General features: G+C 47.7%; 6 protein-coding genes across 6 annotated transcripts; 4 read left to right on the forward strand and 2 right to left on the reverse strand.

Moving 5' to 3' along the window:
- Window positions 1-1,873: 1,873 nt before the first annotated feature.
- On the reverse strand, window positions 1,874-4,034 carry BDV59DRAFT_56585 (amino acid permease). The gene is made up of 6 exons (XM_073696642.1): window positions 3,771-4,034; window positions 3,651-3,721; window positions 3,407-3,603; window positions 2,978-3,355; window positions 2,586-2,923; window positions 1,874-2,534 (listed from the first exon to the last, which is right to left on the reverse strand). Exons 1-6 carry the CDS (start codon window positions 3,891-3,893, stop codon window positions 2,073-2,075), a joined length of 1,569 nt encoding a protein of 522 aa, XP_073546753.1. The 5' UTR covers window positions 3,894-4,034; the 3' UTR covers window positions 1,874-2,072.
- A 206-nt stretch (window positions 4,035-4,240) lies between these two features.
- BDV59DRAFT_180642 (uncharacterized protein) lies at window positions 4,241-5,873 on the forward strand. The gene is made up of 5 exons (XM_073690092.1): window positions 4,241-4,551; window positions 4,615-4,719; window positions 4,768-5,135; window positions 5,185-5,689; window positions 5,736-5,873. The coding sequence occupies exons 1-4, from the start codon at window positions 4,360-4,362 to the stop codon at window positions 5,684-5,686; spliced, it is 1,167 nt and encodes a 388-aa protein (XP_073546754.1). The 5' UTR covers window positions 4,241-4,359; the 3' UTR covers window positions 5,687-5,689; window positions 5,736-5,873.
- Window positions 5,874-6,442: 569 nt separating this feature from the next.
- On the reverse strand, window positions 6,443-8,990 carry BDV59DRAFT_180644 (uncharacterized protein). Its single transcript, XM_073690093.1, has 4 exons — window positions 8,501-8,990; window positions 8,417-8,444; window positions 7,888-8,367; window positions 6,443-7,830 (listed from the first exon to the last, which is right to left on the reverse strand). The coding sequence occupies exons 1-4, from the start codon at window positions 8,896-8,898 to the stop codon at window positions 6,598-6,600; spliced, it is 2,139 nt and encodes a 712-aa protein (XP_073546755.1). The 5' UTR covers window positions 8,899-8,990; the 3' UTR covers window positions 6,443-6,597.
- Window positions 8,991-9,424: 434 nt separating this feature from the next.
- BDV59DRAFT_208709 (SDR family oxidoreductase) lies at window positions 9,425-10,265 on the forward strand (the record flags this gene model as incomplete). The annotated part of the gene is made up of 2 exons (XM_073695256.1): window positions 9,425-10,005; window positions 10,063-10,265. The coding sequence occupies 2 exons, from the start codon at window positions 9,425-9,427 to the stop codon at window positions 10,244-10,246; spliced, it is 765 nt and encodes a 254-aa protein (XP_073546756.1). The 3' UTR covers window positions 10,247-10,265.
- A 683-nt stretch (window positions 10,266-10,948) lies between these two features.
- On the forward strand, window positions 10,949-13,750 carry BDV59DRAFT_193898 (OPT oligopeptide transporter protein-domain-containing protein; the record flags this gene model as incomplete). The annotated part of the gene is made up of 10 exons (XM_073692310.1): window positions 10,949-11,015; window positions 11,079-11,377; window positions 11,435-11,697; window positions 11,744-11,946; window positions 11,996-12,154; window positions 12,206-12,303; window positions 12,371-12,703; window positions 12,765-12,947; window positions 13,005-13,580; window positions 13,673-13,750. 10 exons carry the CDS (start codon window positions 10,949-10,951, stop codon window positions 13,748-13,750), a joined length of 2,259 nt encoding a protein of 752 aa, XP_073546757.1.
- Window positions 13,751-14,551: 801 nt separating this feature from the next.
- On the forward strand, window positions 14,552-17,123 carry BDV59DRAFT_56633 (threonine/serine exporter family protein). Its single transcript, XM_073696643.1, has 2 exons — window positions 14,552-14,732; window positions 14,782-17,123. Exons 1-2 carry the CDS (start codon window positions 14,693-14,695, stop codon window positions 16,947-16,949), a joined length of 2,208 nt encoding a protein of 735 aa, XP_073546758.1. The 5' UTR covers window positions 14,552-14,692; the 3' UTR covers window positions 16,950-17,123.

Raw genomic sequence — 17,123 nt, forward strand, 5'->3', positions numbered from 1 at the left:
ACATAGGAGTCCCGGAATACAACTTTTCCGATTACCTAAATAGTTTGTCTCCCATAGTCATCCGCAGCTCCGTACTTTATTGATCAAGTGACTTGTCCGTAGCCAAAGGCATTCGTTCGCAAAGATCTTGCCTACATTCTACAGTAGTCTGTGACAGAAGTGTCATCTCCAAGGATTGTTTCACTCTCCTCTAGGCTATATGCTAGGAAAGGACTTAGCACGTTCTTACGAAGTCCGCCTCGTATTGTAGAGATATTGATTCAATGAGGGTGTAGGAATCATGTAGCTGGCGTGACGTGCCGGATCTAGTGTCTCTTAACGCCATGGAACGGCCAAGTGCCCCATCCCCAGCTAGTCCAACGCCAGATATTGAACGATTGTGAGGGATAATGCGGGTCCCATCTCCAAGCCCCCGTCTCGGGGAAATTTGTCCAAGAGAGTAACGTTTCACGACTATCAATTAACGTCTCATTCGAACCACGCTACAAGCCGTAGAATATCCAGCTTTAGTGTTAAATCCTGTCTAGGGGGAAGGCAACGCGACTATCTGATTTACTCAGTAAGGTGTACAGAGTATCTTTCATTCATCGAGTTGAAGTCTACACTGCATAACATCAAAGACCTTACAATTTACCATCTCACCATCCACAATATCTCGGAAATTTCCCATATTTAGGGCAATGGGCAGTATTACCGGATTTAGACTCCCGCACTCCATGCGGGCACTCGGTTAGTGGCACTTTCCATGAGTTGCCATCGGCTAAGCTGACTATTAGATGTTTGGCGATCATAGAATACAGCGAAGCTAGAAATTTTAGCATTGTGGAAAAACCACTCCCGCATATACGCAAACATGACATCCTGGTATGCAGAACATTGAGAAAGACCTACTATTGACATGCTAACAGTTTCGTAGATTAGAGTGAGGGCCAGTGGAGTATGTGGCACAGACCTCCATATACATGACGGTGAATTTGGCGCAATGGTACAGTATTCCACCATAAGAACAGTTGTTATGGCCAGCTAAACTTTTCAGTTTCCACTTGTCCCTGGACACGAGACTGTGGGGGAGGTTGCAGCGTTTGGCATCGAAGTTCACGGGTTTACTGTAGGAGATCGTGTTGTCGCGGACAATTCCGAGCTTTGCGGACACTGTCATTACTGTCGCCGAGGAAAGGAGTTATTCTGCGAGGATTTCGTCGCACACGGTGTGATGGTTGATGGAGGCTTCGCGGAATATGCTGCATACCCAGCACATCGCGTGTTCAAGTTCAATAACTTGTCGGATGTCGATGCGACTTTGCTAGAACCTGCGGCGTGCGCGGCACATGGATTGGATAAGATAGCACCGCAGATGGGGTCTAAAGTTTTGCTATTTGGAGCGGGTCCAACGGGCCTGATGTTGGCTCAGCTGCTCCGCCAGAACGGCGGATGCCATACCGTTATCGCTGCACCTGGTGGGTTGAAGATGGACCTTGCAAGGAGGCTGGATGCTGCCGATGAATATATGGAACTGCCGCGCGAAACACAGGCCGCAGCCGCTAAACTGGAACATCTTCGGAGAAAGCATCCCTATGGATTCGATATTGTTGTGGAAGCCACAGGGAGCGCGCGCATACTGGAAAACGCCATCCACTTCGTTGCCAAAGGTGGGAAGCTCGTGGTATACGGTGTGTATAATGATGAGGATCGGGTTTCATTCTCACCAAACATGATATTCAAAGAGGAGATTAATGTGCTGGGTTCATTTAGTCAAACATATAAGTTCCCAGCCGCTATTGATTATCTTGGTAGGTGTGTGCATTCCATCGCTATAGGAGGAGCTGCTAAACAAGTGCTTTGGACAGATAGCGGCAAAATAAGAATTGATGGCATTGTGAATAAAACATTCAAGTTGGAGGAATGGGGTGCTTGCCTTGATGCTATGAAAAATAAGTTGGTGGTTAAAACAGCGATTGTGTTTGACTAGAAATGTTAGGGTGTAGATTCAAAGTCCATTAACGGTATACATGCTGAGCTTCCCAACCCAAGTTTATAAAAGAGTTGCCATGAGCCTGTCAATACATATGCTCTTATTTTAAGCGAAGCTCGCCCTCTTCCACCACTAGGCGAACCACCTCCTCATTCAGTCCAGCCCAATGCTTGCGTCCCCTAACAAACCAATAAAAAAGAGCAAATAAAGTCGAGGCTCCAAATATAGGGGCGGCATAATTCATGTTCTCCCCGGTGACTGGAAGGTATGATGGGAATGCAAGCCAAACAGTAACCCAGGCCGTGTACAGCAAAGCAAAAATATTCACTGGCAGTCCAAGTTTTCCCATGTTCCAGTCCCCAAGAGGCGCGGCGTTTGTACGAAAACGATTATGCACCATACAGCTAATGGCAAGGAAATAGGACACGAAGAGACCAATGGACCCTAAAGCCGCGAAGGCTCCAAAAGCAGCAGTATTCGCAATATTGAGACATGATAGACACATCACAATAAAAACAGGCAGCCAGACCGCTCGTACGGGGACATTATGTCGACGGTCGATCTGTACAATGATGGTAAGCAATGGGAGTATTTCAACATGTGATGTACCTACATATGCAAACCAACTGGGCAGGGCACCATCTCGAGCCCAAGCCCAAGTTAGCCGAGAGACTGACGCGATGCTTGCCAGGGTAACAGAGAGTGAGATAACAAGCAAGCCGCATACCATCGCAGTGGCCGCTTTTACTGACCCTGTGGCCTGTTGGCAGATCTCGATTATGGGAAACGCGGAGCTTTGGGCAGCCTCAATGGAACCCATGGTAAACAAGATACAAATGACTATGCCATACGCAAGAATGCCATTAACAACAACTGTATAAAACATTGACCGAGGCACAGCCTGACGTGCGCGACGGGTTTCTTCGCTCATATGCACAGCGCCATCAAAGCCTATAATGGGTTATAGTCAGCAACTATAGTGTTGATTGTCGAGGTTGTACTGACCAACAAATCCCCATGTCGGTGTTAGGAGACCAATGTTCCAGGATGCAAACGTATTGTTCCAGCCAGATAGAGACTGTGTACGCAGAAAGACAAACTCTGCTGTATGGCGTGGTGCCAATGCCGCAAACACGACCAAGAAGATCACCAGGAGGCAAATATGGAGTACACCAGCCATCAACTCAACCCAAGGAATTAGCCAAAAAGTGTACATGTTCATAAGAGCCTCAATGATAAGCATTGCAAAAATTATAAGGGTTATGTGCCACTGTTTTGCCTCATATTCGGGGTAATTCGTACTCGCTAACCCTTGGAGCATGGTAGCGCTTGTGTTGGCAACACCACAAAGCAATGAAATCCATGCAAACCATGTCACCCATCCTATTGAGAATTAATTTCGCTAAATGTTTACAAGCATTTTTCAATACATACCCTGCATCCAAGTTATGAACTTCTTTTGACTCTGGGGTGCCAAATAATTCGTCCAGTGGTACTGTGCACCGGCAATGGGCTGCATTGATGCCATTTCCGCCAAAGACGCAGATTGAGCCATGGCACCGAAGATTACTATAACAATACCCCAGGCCAAGGCTTCTGGTCCACCGTTCGTAAGGACTGCGTTCAGATTTCTGCATGGATTAATAATGGCTCCAAATGTATAGAAGATAGAGCTCACAGGGCTTGAGTTTCCCAGCTGGACATGAATGTCAACGAGAAGAAGAAGATTTGAGTGAAGTTGAACAGTCGCTTAGTTACGGTCAGCGCGATATGATGCCTGTAGAAAAGGTATTGTTACCTTCACTTTTGTCTTATCCTGCAAAGCATTCTCGCTCACGCGGACGTTGGTGTTTGTAGCATCCCCAGTGCGAGCAGCCTGTTCTTGGCCTGTTTTCAGCGAGTCCAGTTCATGGATCTCCATTGCTTTTGTCAATTTGACGATGGGATTGAACGGAATCGGGCTTTTAATTCCAGTTCAGGGTGGGGAGAGCGCAGAGTAAAGCCCCGAGACGGGATTAATAAGGGGATTGCAGGGTTGTCTTGGAAAATGATATGATATTGGCCGCCGCAGCGGCGCGTAGAAGGATCTTCCTTCCAAATTGCATATTTAGTGTCTGGCGCGATTTTTTGGCCCCATCTCCAAGAATTAGCTGCATGGAGAAAATGAAGTCCTGGCCTAGCAAGAAGCGTGGGCCACGAGAACCCTGTCACTAATACATCGGCGCCATTGGTGGTGTTCGAAGGGGAGCTGTGCATTGAGCCGTCCGTCTCACTCATAATGGAGGAGAAATCTACCGTACCACTCCGGACACCCACGATCTTATACAAGTTATAGCAAAAGCGACATGAGAAATCTAAAATAGTACAAGAATTTTCTTCAGGCGGTCATGTCCACCAGCACAGATGATCTGCTTCCGCCGCTTCTTCCTATAACGCCCTACGACCATGGGGGGTGGGCAATCACTGTGAGCACCATTTCACTTATATTGACAATTTTTGCGACCACAATAACTGTCATATCGCGGATCCGAACCCTCAGGTGCCTTCCTCTAAGCGATGTGACCATAGCCGTTGGTTGCGTGAGTCTTCAAATTTCTTCTTTCGCTGAATGCATGCTCAAGCTAAACTTTTTTCCCGGCAAGGTTTTGTTCATCCCCCAGACAATATGCGTCAACGTGGCTGGTGTTCATGGCATTGGAAAACATATGGATGCGTTGAGTGATGCTTCGTTTGAAACCTATAGCAAGGTGAGTTGTTATATTGCTCGGTAAGACCATGAGACTGATCTTTGGAAGAATCTCTACGCCAGCCAACTCCTAGCCGTCCTTGTTTTGGCCTGCTCCAAGGCTGCTGTCATTTTGCTAGTTTTATCGCTGAAGCCGTTCGAAAAGATCAAATGCGCCTGCAAGATAACTCTGAGCGGGATTGGATTGTGGGCATTGGCTGCCCTTATAGCATTAGGGGTACAGTGCAAGCAGCCCGATCCTTGGTATTTTTATCCAGGGCGTTGTCCAAATCAGCACGGCCTATATATCGGGTTGGCAGTGGTTCATATAATACTGGATATGGTAGTGACTGTTCTACCTATTGCTCTTTTGTGCACTGTTCGAATCATGAAGTGGAGGCGTCACCAAATCTCAGCCCTTTTTGCGATGCGCCTTATGTGGGTACACTTTTACGGACTTCAAAATGCCCATCCTGACCGCATACAGTGTTCCCGCGCTCACTATTCCTGGTCTCCTTTCGCTTCAGCCTGTCTTTCACTCGGAGCCATTGGACCAGCCATGGCATGCACTTATGCCCGTCATCTGGCTCCAACTCACCCTCGGTTCCTCTATCGTATGCAACTGTATACCACCATTAAGACGTGTTCTCGCCGACCTCCAAACGGGCATGATGGCTGGGACAGTCACCGATTTCTTTGAGTTCTCTGTTTCAGGTGGACGTTCTAATAACACAGGAGATACGTCGACATCCAAGTCTGGCAGTCAAATTGGCCGCAGCAAGGGACGATCCCGTCGCTCCAATGGCCGAAATATTCTTGCCGGTACTTCTGCTCGGACTCGACCAAGCGTGGATAGGAGAGAGAGTCAGAGAAATCTACGCGATGATGTGATTCTGCAGACCATTGACTATGAGGTTCGTTATGACGGCCTTCAACGAACCCAGTCATCTACTAGTTATGATCGTGAATCCTTCCGAGGCGATGTTTGAGGTGTATGGAGTCCCCATTCTTTTATTTCTTGTTTTCTAAAGCGCATAGTGGTTAGTTGCCCGTAGAAACCGCCCTTCACGTGAGGATGGCACTACGCAATACGGCGCATTCTGTTCTAACACTGCCGCCTTGCCCTGCAGCCAGGATCCAAAACAGTGTTCCACGGCCGCTGCAGCTAGGACGTACGTAGTACTCCGTACGCCGAACTGATACGGAGTATCTACACCAAAGTGACCGATTCAACGTACTATGCAATTAGTCTTATCTCTTCCGTTCGGAACCGCCCGCTCTCCACCTCCACCGGGAAAACATGGGGGACTGGTTCAACATGGCCTGTTAATGTCTCTGCCTAGGGGGCTAATTTGACTAATGTGAACGCCTTGTGGGTCGAATCTCGACCAACGCAGTTAATAAAACATAAACGACGACTCCTTTGTGAGTCCTGCCGCGTCCCTTCATCCTACGACGGCCTAGGGCTGGTCAATGGCTCCTACTGCGTACGGAGTAGACACTGTTTCCTTTTGCACGGCCTATTGATTTATTTTATCTGACAAACGACATTGCCGCCGAGAAGATCTTCTTTTCCAAGATGGACCCGCTGTGTAAAATCGGAAAATTAGCTTGATCATACCCGCCGATCACTTGCGCCGATGTCTCCCAACGCCTTCTGAACCAGCGCCTTGGCTATCGATAGACTTTCTGCCGCTGTTTCATATTGACTCGTGCAATTTTACGTGTCAGTCGTAATGTTGCCCCAAGGAGGCTAGTCTATTTCATCTACAGAGTATGATGTCTTTGAGCCTGCCGCGGTGTACATAGTGGAAAGATAATTTTGCAAAGTTCTATTTCTACTCAACCTGTTGCGCCAGGCAGCCTTGATGCTGGACAAAATCATCATGCTCACCCTCTTTCACCAATTGGGATCACCACCCCAAGGAAAGTTCACGCCAGCATAGTTGATGTCCATGCCATCGGAATTGAATGGAGACAATTCTGGAACAACGATGTTGTCAAAAAAAATTGGTTCGGTTGGCGTATCTTCTGGTTCTTTTCCGTCGCACAGAGGCGTGTTTCCGATCGGCATAGACATCGAAAAATTATCACAACCACAGCTCATCGAGGCAGGGACATGACTTGAGGTGGCATCGTGATTGCGTTCATCAAACGACATAAGGGTCATTTCAGATTGAATATGTGACACGATTTTAGGTACTGTCAATGGCAGGCCATTTGCCCGGTAAGATTTCTTACGGGCCTCCCAAGCCTGGGAAACGACCTTAAGAAGTAAGCCGAAAAGAGGGTTTGTCATTGGCAGGCCATTGAATCGTGCGTCAAAGCTGGCGCCCATGGCATCCCATGCTTGGCTTGCGAGCTCTCCCAGAGGTCGCTGCTTCAGGGTGTGCGAGATGTGAACATACGCTGGGAATGGGAAATAGAACCGAGATAGCCACAAGAAGCCTCTAGTAAGAGGAGAAGTCATTATCTTCGTATCATACTCCAACATACATATTGCTTGTTGGAGCGCAATGTCTGCCTGTGACATCCTCTGCTCCGTTGAAGCATGGGAGCTTGCAGCGTAGTGTTCTATTAGCCGGCATCTAGCGAGATATCCCCGCGTTGCGCAAGCGGTCATGAAGTGAACTGGATTCCCCAAATCACAGGCTTCCATGTATTTTTCGTTTAGGGTCTCCTCCAAGTAATCCAGACCGCCTTTTTCTAGATTCCGTTGATTGTTCTTCGCCAACATTTTCAACGTCGGAGCCGTAAAGTCAAGATAAAATTCGGCATGCCGAATATACTCGCCAAGTTCGCCACGAACAACGGCAAAAACCGATTCACTTGGCTTACTTTGAGGCATGGGCGACTCTTTCATCCCAGGCCAAATATCAGAATCATTCACGTTCATTGGGACCTTGCAGGTCCAAGTTGGATTGAGCGTTGATGATTTGAGACCCCCTAACTCCGTGGTCCGAGAATCTATAAGAACAAGTGACCACCAAAGCCTCCGCCGCATTTCTGCCTCAAATATAGCGCATTTGGAATTGACTTGCTCACTGTCAATACCCATACGTTGCGCAATGCGGATTGCAACGCCAAACATCGACGACAAAGATCGTGGGTCGGCGTACAATCCAAACGAGACCTGGAGTTCCCATCAGCGTTACTTAAGATAACCACCGGATTATTGGAACCATCATACGAAATACAGAAAAAGTGCCGTTAGACACTCACGATTGTTCGTCCGTGAAACCCCGCAATTTAATAATGCTTGCTCACAGCCAAATTGACACGCCGCTAGAATATCCTTCCTGGACGAAGACAAGACGCGCTGACAGTCCTCTTCCGTCATACTCTGGATAGATATGCAGTAAATACTGAACATCAGAGCCTCTGTAACAGGCTCAATATCGGCAACATTACTTGCAGCATCGATGATGCGCCCTTGTAATGTAGGTGTATGTGTCACCATGAACATCGGGTTGATGTTTTCTAGGTAGACCTGCCAAAGTCGAATAATACGAACCGGTTCAGGATGCAGGTTTTTGAGTTCGACCGAACACCTCCGATACCCCAAGAAAGAGCAGTCGCCTTGGGCAAATAGCTGATCCCATGCGCGCTTGACTGTGGTCTCCCCGACATCATCATCCGAAGAAATCCTGTCGTCGTCGACGTCTCGACCCTATGATGTATGTTAGATTATATTGAATCCAATGGTACTGCATACATACCCCTTTGTTCATTGCATACCAAAAGTCCCTGTTGAATCTTGGTTAATCGCCAGTGGGCGTTTGGGATTGAAAAACTTGACATACTTTTGCTCATATACTATTTTGGGCGCAGGGGCAGTCGAGGGTTTCAGTCTATCTCGCCCACTAAGTTCAGTATCTGGCCCGTTTCTACTATCGACTTCTGAGGCCACTGTGCTTTCCTCCGGCTCGTTAGGAAGTGGGTCGAAATAGATGCTGTTCTGGCGGAGCAGATGCTCGTAACGGCGTAGACGATCCAACAGCTGTGCCTCCGAGAACTGTCGCCTTCGACGGCGCTTAGAAATTGTTGCCGGCACACAGGTAGCATTTAAGCGAATGCAATTCGTGCATGGAAACTGGCGATTACATTTGACCTTGCGCTGCTGGCAGAGCACGCAGGCTAGCACCCGTAGTGCTTTCGGATGTTGCTGGGAAGAACTGGTAGATGTAGTCTGTTCTGACATCCTGCCCACAAAAGCCTTCGATAAACCATCCACGAAGAGGGGGTCAGGAATTGGAGGTGGATCTCAGATGATTATCAAGGCGGATCATCCGGTGGTTCGGATGACGTCGATTCTGAGCCACAGATTGAGCGTCTTGGCATTCCCATGCACCCACCGCCTTTGCCGCTCTAGATATCAAACTCATGTGCATTATCCAGAAGAAATGAACTAATTTTCGTGATTCTGTATACAGCAAGTAGGGCTAGTGCTTACATTTATAGATAATTTAATGGGTCGTATCAGCTGTGTCGTACATTAGTTTATCCGTCTTCTACCCTGGCCCCTGTACAGCCATGACCGATCGAGCTATTCCTTCCATCACTTACCCGCGGTAAAAGGGCATTATTTGCATTAGGAATGTGTCGTAACGTGCGGGGTTATGTGTATATAAAGCTGCTCCTGCATTTATCACGATGCCCCCCGACCCCGCATTCTAGAGTGTTCTTCTTTCCTCTTTCCAGGGTTTACACTGCTTTGATAATAAACAATGACATATTCCGGAAAGCTTTCTGGTAAAGTTGGAATAGTTACTGGTGGTGGAGGTGGCTTTGGTGCCGGCATCGCCAAGAAGTTCATCAGCGAGGGAGCCCGCGTTGTTGTTGTGGATATCGATCAATCCGCAGTCGATGAAGTTGCTGAAGGTCGGGAATCCGAAGTGTTGGGAGTAAGGGCCGATGTTACCTCCGAAGATGATTGGAAACGTGTTCTCGCAAGCACTATCGAGCGTTTTAACCGTCTAGATGTCGTGGTCAACAATGCTGGGGTGGTAAACAAAATGTGCAGAAGTATTGATACCGCCGAAGACGACTATGATAGGATCATGAGAGTGAATGTCAAATCACTCTACCTCAGTTCAAAGGTGATTGTGCCTTATTTCCTTAACAGTAACAGCCCAGGGCTCTTCATCAATGTGTCGAGCATCTCAGCCGCGAGACCCCGTCCAGGCGTAATCTGGTATGGCGCAAGCAAAGCTGCCGTGACTACGGCCAGTCGGGGCCTAGCACTTGAATGGGCCCCCCATGGGATCCGGTTCAATGTGATTCAACCTGTGATTGGGGACACGGCAATGTGAGGAAACTCACACCTAATATGCTGTCTATCGCTTATTTCGGCTAACCTCTCTAGGGCTATATCTTTAAATGCGGGACCTAATACTCCCGATGGTCGGAAAAAGGCTTTGGAAACAATCCCACTTGGCCGATTATCTACTGCAGAAGATATAGGCAATACAGCCGCTTGGCTAGCCAGTGACGAGTCAACTATGTTGACTGGGGCCGTTATTGATGTCGATGGCGGCCGTGGAGTGTAGTCCGTTGGAATTGAGAGGGTTTTCCTATGATTATCAATAATTATCAATCTCTATTACGGGGAATTCGTCAGCGTTAAGCTTTCTGTTCCCGAGCAAATGTGGATCTCCCGAACGAAGGCAAACATATAGGAATGGTACTCTGCAGCAGGCAGGTAATACGCGGTTGCAGACCTAGCCTCCTAAAATCAAATTGTTTCATACGCTAATTTTGCATTATCGGTGTCTTCTGGTTGCTCTGTGCCCTCGCACAATATATATTTTAGCATGTTGGAGGGTCTATTTGTGTCCTTGCTCACGATCCACTCACCCTACGAGGCACAGACTCTTTTAGTTAAGGGGGCCCTTCGCCTTATAGAGTATACTGGGTACATAAAGAGGAAGATGGGTAAGATCCATCAAGCCGAACAGGTAGGAGCAAACCTTGCTAAGAGTGACGCTGTATCAGCCTCTTCCGGAACGACAAGTTCCCCCGTGGATTAGGCAGAAACATACTGTGTACTACACAAAATTGTCAATTTTCTTGGAATTTTGAAGCGACGAATGACCCACTTTGTGCCCTATAGGGCTGACTGGCTGGAGACAATGACGAATACAGAGCTATGGGGCGTTTACGGCTGATTTTCGGTATAAATTGGTCCTGCCTGAAACTGATTTATCTGATCCGCTACCTGATGCTATACTCTTATAACGCACGATAACAGCATGTCTGGTTCTCAGGAAACCATTACGGAAGAGCAAAATAAGCCCGATTTGCCCAAAAACAATGACGGTAAACTTTACACGGTGCCCTCAGAACATTGGCAACATTATCACTAACCCTTCTACCTCAAAGTGGATGTAGACTCGATCAATCATATCTTGCAAGCAGCCGGGATCGGGACAGACGAAGATGACCCTACAGAACCCATCTTAACCCTACGGATGTGGTTTTTGGGAATAATTTTTTGCATACTTGCTAGTGGCTTAAACACTCTATACACTCTCCGTACGCCATCACTGAAAATCTCGGCATCGGTGGTTCTCCTGCTGGCCTTCCCACTTGGGAGGCTATGGGAGAAGACTATACCAAGCTGGGACGTTCGAGTTGGCACATGGTCCTTCAACCTCAACCCGGGTCCTTTCAATGAAAAGGTTTGTCTCTAGTATTCGGCTGCAATGATGTAGGAAATCTGACTGGTAATCCTTTAGGAACATGTCCTGATCTACATAATGTCAAATCTCAGCGTTTATGTCCGTCTGGGCGCGGATGTCCTCACGGAGCAACAGATGTTCTACGGATACAGTGCAGGCTGGGCGTTCCAAATTTTGATCACGATAGCAACGTTTCTTATTGGATTTTGTCTAGCTGGACTGTTCCGTGCTGTCACAGTAGCACCCAGAGAGCTAATATGGCCCGGGGCTTTAGGAGTAACGGCTCTTACAGCAACACTGCACAAGACAGATGAGACACGGTATGAATATTCCTATGCCCTAATCCAAGGTACTCACACATATAAGATATGATACCTGGAAGATTTCCCGCTACAGCTTCTTCTGTTTGGTATTCTCTGCCTCATTCTGTTGGTACTGGTTACCGGATCTCATTATGCCAGTCCTCAGTTATTTCAACTTCCCCTGTTGGATAAAGCCACAGAGTGCAGTAGTCAATCAACTATTTGGGATGAAAAGCGGTATGGGATTAATTCCGATTACTTTTGACTGTAAGCATCCTAGTCCGGCCAGTAAAAGCCAGTACTAACGGTGGATTAGGGAGTCAAATATCCTACGTTGGCTCCCCATTGCTCGTTCCCGCTTGGGCAATTATGAACGTCTCCTTGTCGTTAGTACTTTGGATTTGGATTGTAGCAGTGGTCTGTTACTACAGAAACCTATGGGATACGGCTTATCTTCCGTTCCAAAGCTCTAAAGGTCTATACGTCATATACTCATCCTATATAGGGGATTGCTAACATGAGGCAGTGTTTGATAACACCGGGAATGTGTACAAAGCCTCTAAAATTGTTAATGCTTTCTCTGGATATAGGCTTGATGTGAACGAATATTTGGCATACTCTCCGGTGAGTCACACAGAGAGACATGCCTCAAGATCCTAAGTGCTGACTTTGTTCCCAAACATTTCTCCAGGTATACATGCCCATCGCATATGCACTAAATATGTTCGGGCTATCATTTGCTAGCCTGAGCGCTCTTGTTGTCTGGGTAATCCTGGAACACCGTGCAATAATAGTTAAACTCACGCAAAAGGTACCACGTCTTATGGTGGAATATGTGTCCGGTAAATTCAGAGCCAAGGAAAGACAACAATTCAAATCTACCGATGTGCCGATCTGGTGGTATCTGGCATGCTGGCTGTTGGCATTGTTCATGGCCATTTTTGCTGTTGAATATTGGGCTGTTGAGCTCAGATGGTATGGCGTTTTATTAGCATTTGCTGTGGCTCTTGTCTTTTATACCCCGGTAAGTTCTTGTCAAGTTCGCTCCATAATTGGAATTACTGATGACTTGGCATGGCTTTTAGCTCAGTATAGTATATGGCACATCTAACTTGAAGATCAATATCGACGTGTTATGCCGGATTGTTGCTGGGTTGCTTTTCGAGGGTAAGGTCTTGGCAAATATTTGGTTCTTTGATTTAGGATATATTACCACGATCAAGGGACTGTATTTTGCACAGGACATGAAGCTAGCGACTTATTGCAAGGTTAGTCACCGTATCCTCTGTTGCATCTTCATCACTGGATACTGAAGAGGTTGAAAGATCCCACAACGGCAGCTCTTTTGGGTACAGTGCGTTGGCATGCTTGTTGGCAGCCTTTCTTCTCTCGGAGTCCTCAACTGGGCATTTGGCCATATAAGTGGAGTATGCACAAGCGCTGCCATTAACGGCTTCAGTTGCCCGTATTCCAGCACCCATTTCAATACGTCCTTGATTTGGGGGGCAATTGGGCCTCGTCGTTATTTCTCCAGCCAGATTGGGTATTCCTCTCTGCTGTACTTCTTCGTCCTCGGCGCCATTTTGCCCATTGCTGTCCACCTTCTCCGTCAAAGGTACCCGTCATCATTCTGGAAGAAGGTTCATGTTCCATTGTTCGTTGGCGGACTTAACTATTTACCGCCTGCCACGGGGATGAACTACGGAAGTTGGGCACTTCTTGGTCTCGCATTTGGGATCTTCATTCGACGAAGATGGCTAAGCTGGTGGACCAAATTCAATTTTGTGCTGAGCTCCGCTCTGGACTCGTCTGTGGGAACTGCCGGTGTGCTCATTTTCTTGACCATTTATTTTACCGGGGCTAGTGACCGTTTGAATTGGTGGGGGACGAAGGTGTACAAGGTCTGGAATCATCCATTCTCCAACGTTCTGAATAAATTTTGACCTTTGGATGGCTCACGACTGAATAATGGAAGATGGCTAACTAGCCATAGGAAACCTGCGACTGGAAAGGATGTCCCCACCTGCAGCTGCCCGAAGGTGGGAAGTTCGGAGTCAGCGGAAATTATTGAACAAAAAGACAGTTAAAATTTCTTCGGAAAGGAGACAAGGGGCTTCATAACTCCGAGCTGTGGTTTCCGGCAAAACATTCCGGAGTACAGTACTGTATCTTAGTGCTTTACTACGTACGGAGAAAATTGGGTCGATCCTTACAAGAAACGAGGGCGTCAAGAGAAAAGGAAAGCAAAGCTAAGCTTACACGCGATTTCTGATAGTATTGGCGGCCGCCACGCGGAAGTCACACCCAAAAATAAATCTTCGAACGTTCTGGAGCATTATCAGCATACTAATATTGTCTTTCTACTCCGTACTGGTTCACATTACTATAAGTTAGAACCAAGCCCAGGGATAGAATTGTCGTGCCACAGTGGGTCTGTGTGTTAATTACCGGATAAGACTCGGGAGAGAGGCAGTCGTTAATAGTACCTGGACCATTCCACGTCAACGGCATAAGCTTTCTCCCAGCAGGAATGCCGTTTAGACGTTGATTAGAGAAATATCGAACGTTTGACATGCTAATAATGAACGGAAAAGCGAGAAGCCACGAAGAAAGTAGATATCATAGAGAAAATCACCTGAGTCGTTTCATGACAGTGACAAAAGCTTGACCTGTAGCGACCCACCAGCCACGAAAGCTCGCTATTTCCTTGTTCCTGCTCCTATTATGGAGCAGCGACGACGGGCCGGCTGGTTTGTTGCATGGACTAGATGTCAAAATGACAATACCCTTGTCCTTCTGGAGACCCACTTTCCCCGGTCGCACGATAGTTAAGCAGGTTGAGGGGGGATCATGAAGCCAAATAATCCTATCGCCTTGATTTCGGTCTCGAAGATACCCTAGCTAAGACCACAGATCCCAGGGCGAATATATCGGAGCCTTGTTATGCACGATCCTCTCCTAACGACTCAAACGACCACATTGTATATACGGACCGGTGCCTGTCATCTCTAGCATGCCTACTGCAAATGAATCAGCGGAACCCTCCGGCACAGGTCTGTAGGTAATACCTCTCTGTATTAACAAACACTAACCCGCTGATAGAGAACCGTGATGAGCCTACGGATAAAGACTCTGAGCACGAGAAAGGCCCAGGTCAAGGTGACGGAGAAACAGGAGTAGAAACAGCAACTACTACCTCAGCCCGCGCAAAATGGCTCAAAGCGACCAAAGGAATTATGAGGACATCAGGGCGACTGGCTTCCCAACTGGGGCGTCCACACCATCATGGTGAGCAAGGACTTGGTTCGTCCGTGATCTCTCCAGAAGAGCTAGGCTCTACAGATGATACGAAGTTAGCTGCCCTTTTCAGAGACGAGTCAGGCGAGACGCCAAACCAGTCTAAGTATCAGGAGGCAATGAACGCAGAGGCACAAAAGGTACTACAAGGGCTTCGTGGTATCCGCCATAGCAGTTCAGAGTCAACCAGCACTAGTGATATCACGTACTCGGAACCGAGTCATACGCCTCATATCCAGGAGGGCTCGAAACCACAAACAGACGACACAGGAAAGCCGTTCGTTCCAGGTGTTCTTTCAGGGCTACTTCAGCTGCAATCCCGCCACAGGCGGGATCATTCTACGGGGGGTTTTTCCCATGCTGGGACTGAATCTGATCTGGAAGAGTTGCCGAAACCCTCTCATACATCGACTTCTGCTACGGATTCTTCTCAACGTCCCCCGAAGCCGAAGAAGCCACAGTGGTATAACAAGCCCCGGCATGTTTCCACTGCATCACTTGTCCGCGCGTCCATGAACATGGCGCAGGTCGGGTCATCGTCTGCTTGGACAAATGCTGATGTCCCAGGGGATAGCCACCTTTGTAAAGAAAAGAAGAGAAAGAAACATAAGAAAGACAACCATGAAGTGAAGCTGACCGTCCACATTGCGGATATCATTATGCGACAGCGGTATCTCATGCAGCTGTGTCGCGCGTTCATGCGATACGGGGCCCCAACTCACCGGCTGGAAGAGTACATGCAAATGACTGCTCGTGTGCTGGATATCGAGGCTCAATTTATGTACTTACCCGGGTGCATGATTATGTCCTTCGACGATCCAGTGACTCGTACAGGCGAAGTGAAGTTGATTCGAGTTCCTCAGGGTCTCGACCTAGGACGGCTACAAGACGTCCACTATTGTTATAAAAGAGTTACGCACGACATGGTGGACATGCATACCGCCATAACGGAACTAACAGAGCTCATGGATCGACCTCCTCGGTATCCCAAGTGGCTGGTAATCCTTCTATACGGTGTCGGGTCTGCAGCTGTGGGTCCATTTGCCTTCTCTGCTCGGCCTATAGACATGCCGATTATATTCGTGCTTGGATGCTGTCTCGGTATTATGCAGCATATACTGGCCCCGATGTCTGCTCTGTACTCGAACGTATTCGAAGTAACAGCCGCGATTTTGATCTCGTTTCTAGCGCGTGCATTTGGGAGTATCAGGCTTCCAGGCCATTCGGACCCTATTTTCTGCTACGCTTCGATAACTGAAGCTTCCATTGCCCTTATTCTACCAGGGTTCTCCGTCCTGACTAGCAGTCTGGAGCTACAGTCCCATCAAATGATAGCTGGCTCCATTCGGCTAGTTTATACTATTCTTTACTCCTTGTTCTTGGGGTATGGGGTCACAGTGGGGACGACGATATATGGCGCGATCGATTCTGATGCAACAAGAGATACTACCTGCGCGCGACAAAGCATCTGGGGGAGCCCATACACACAGCACTTTCCCTTCGTTGCTGTGTATTGCCTTATTGCAGCCCTCATTAACCAGTCGAAACTCAGGCAAACGCCAATGATGATTCTCATCGGTACATCCGGGTATGTGACAAACTATTTCACTACGCAGAAGCTGGGGTCCTCTTCTGAGGTCGCAAACACCGTTGGTGCTTTCACGATTGGCCTCCTTGCCAACTTGTACAGTCGACTTTGGCATGGGAATGCTGTTAGCGTGACAATACCTGGCATTTTTACATTGGTACCTTCAGGGTTGGCATCTTCTGGTTCAATTCTATCGGCAATCGAGTACTCCGACGCGGTCAAAAACGGCACCGCGGATACGTCGGGAGCCTCATCAGGCAGCTCTTTGACTAGTCTTGGCTTTGGTATGATTCAAACGGCAATTGGTATTACCGTCGGGCTTTTCATCTCAGCGTTAGTAGTATATCCTCAGGGGAAAAGAAGAAGCGGTTTATTCTCGTTATGACCGAACGACTCAAACTCCAGTGGATACCAGGAGTTTGCGGCGTGTCTTTTTCCCTTCCTCCCATTGGCTATACGTGAAAAACTTGGAACAGATTGTGTTGGTAACAATCCTTTGTCCCCTTCTGCTAAATCCTAGTTATTTGCAAATCGACAAGGAGGCTTCTGTTGTTATCCG

Source organism: Aspergillus ambiguus, assembly GCF_047715705.1.
Source record: "Aspergillus ambiguus strain CBS 117.58 unplaced genomic scaffold BDV59scaffold_21, whole genome shotgun sequence".
Taxonomy (NCBI): Eukaryota; Fungi; Ascomycota; class Eurotiomycetes; order Eurotiales; family Aspergillaceae; genus Aspergillus; species Aspergillus ambiguus.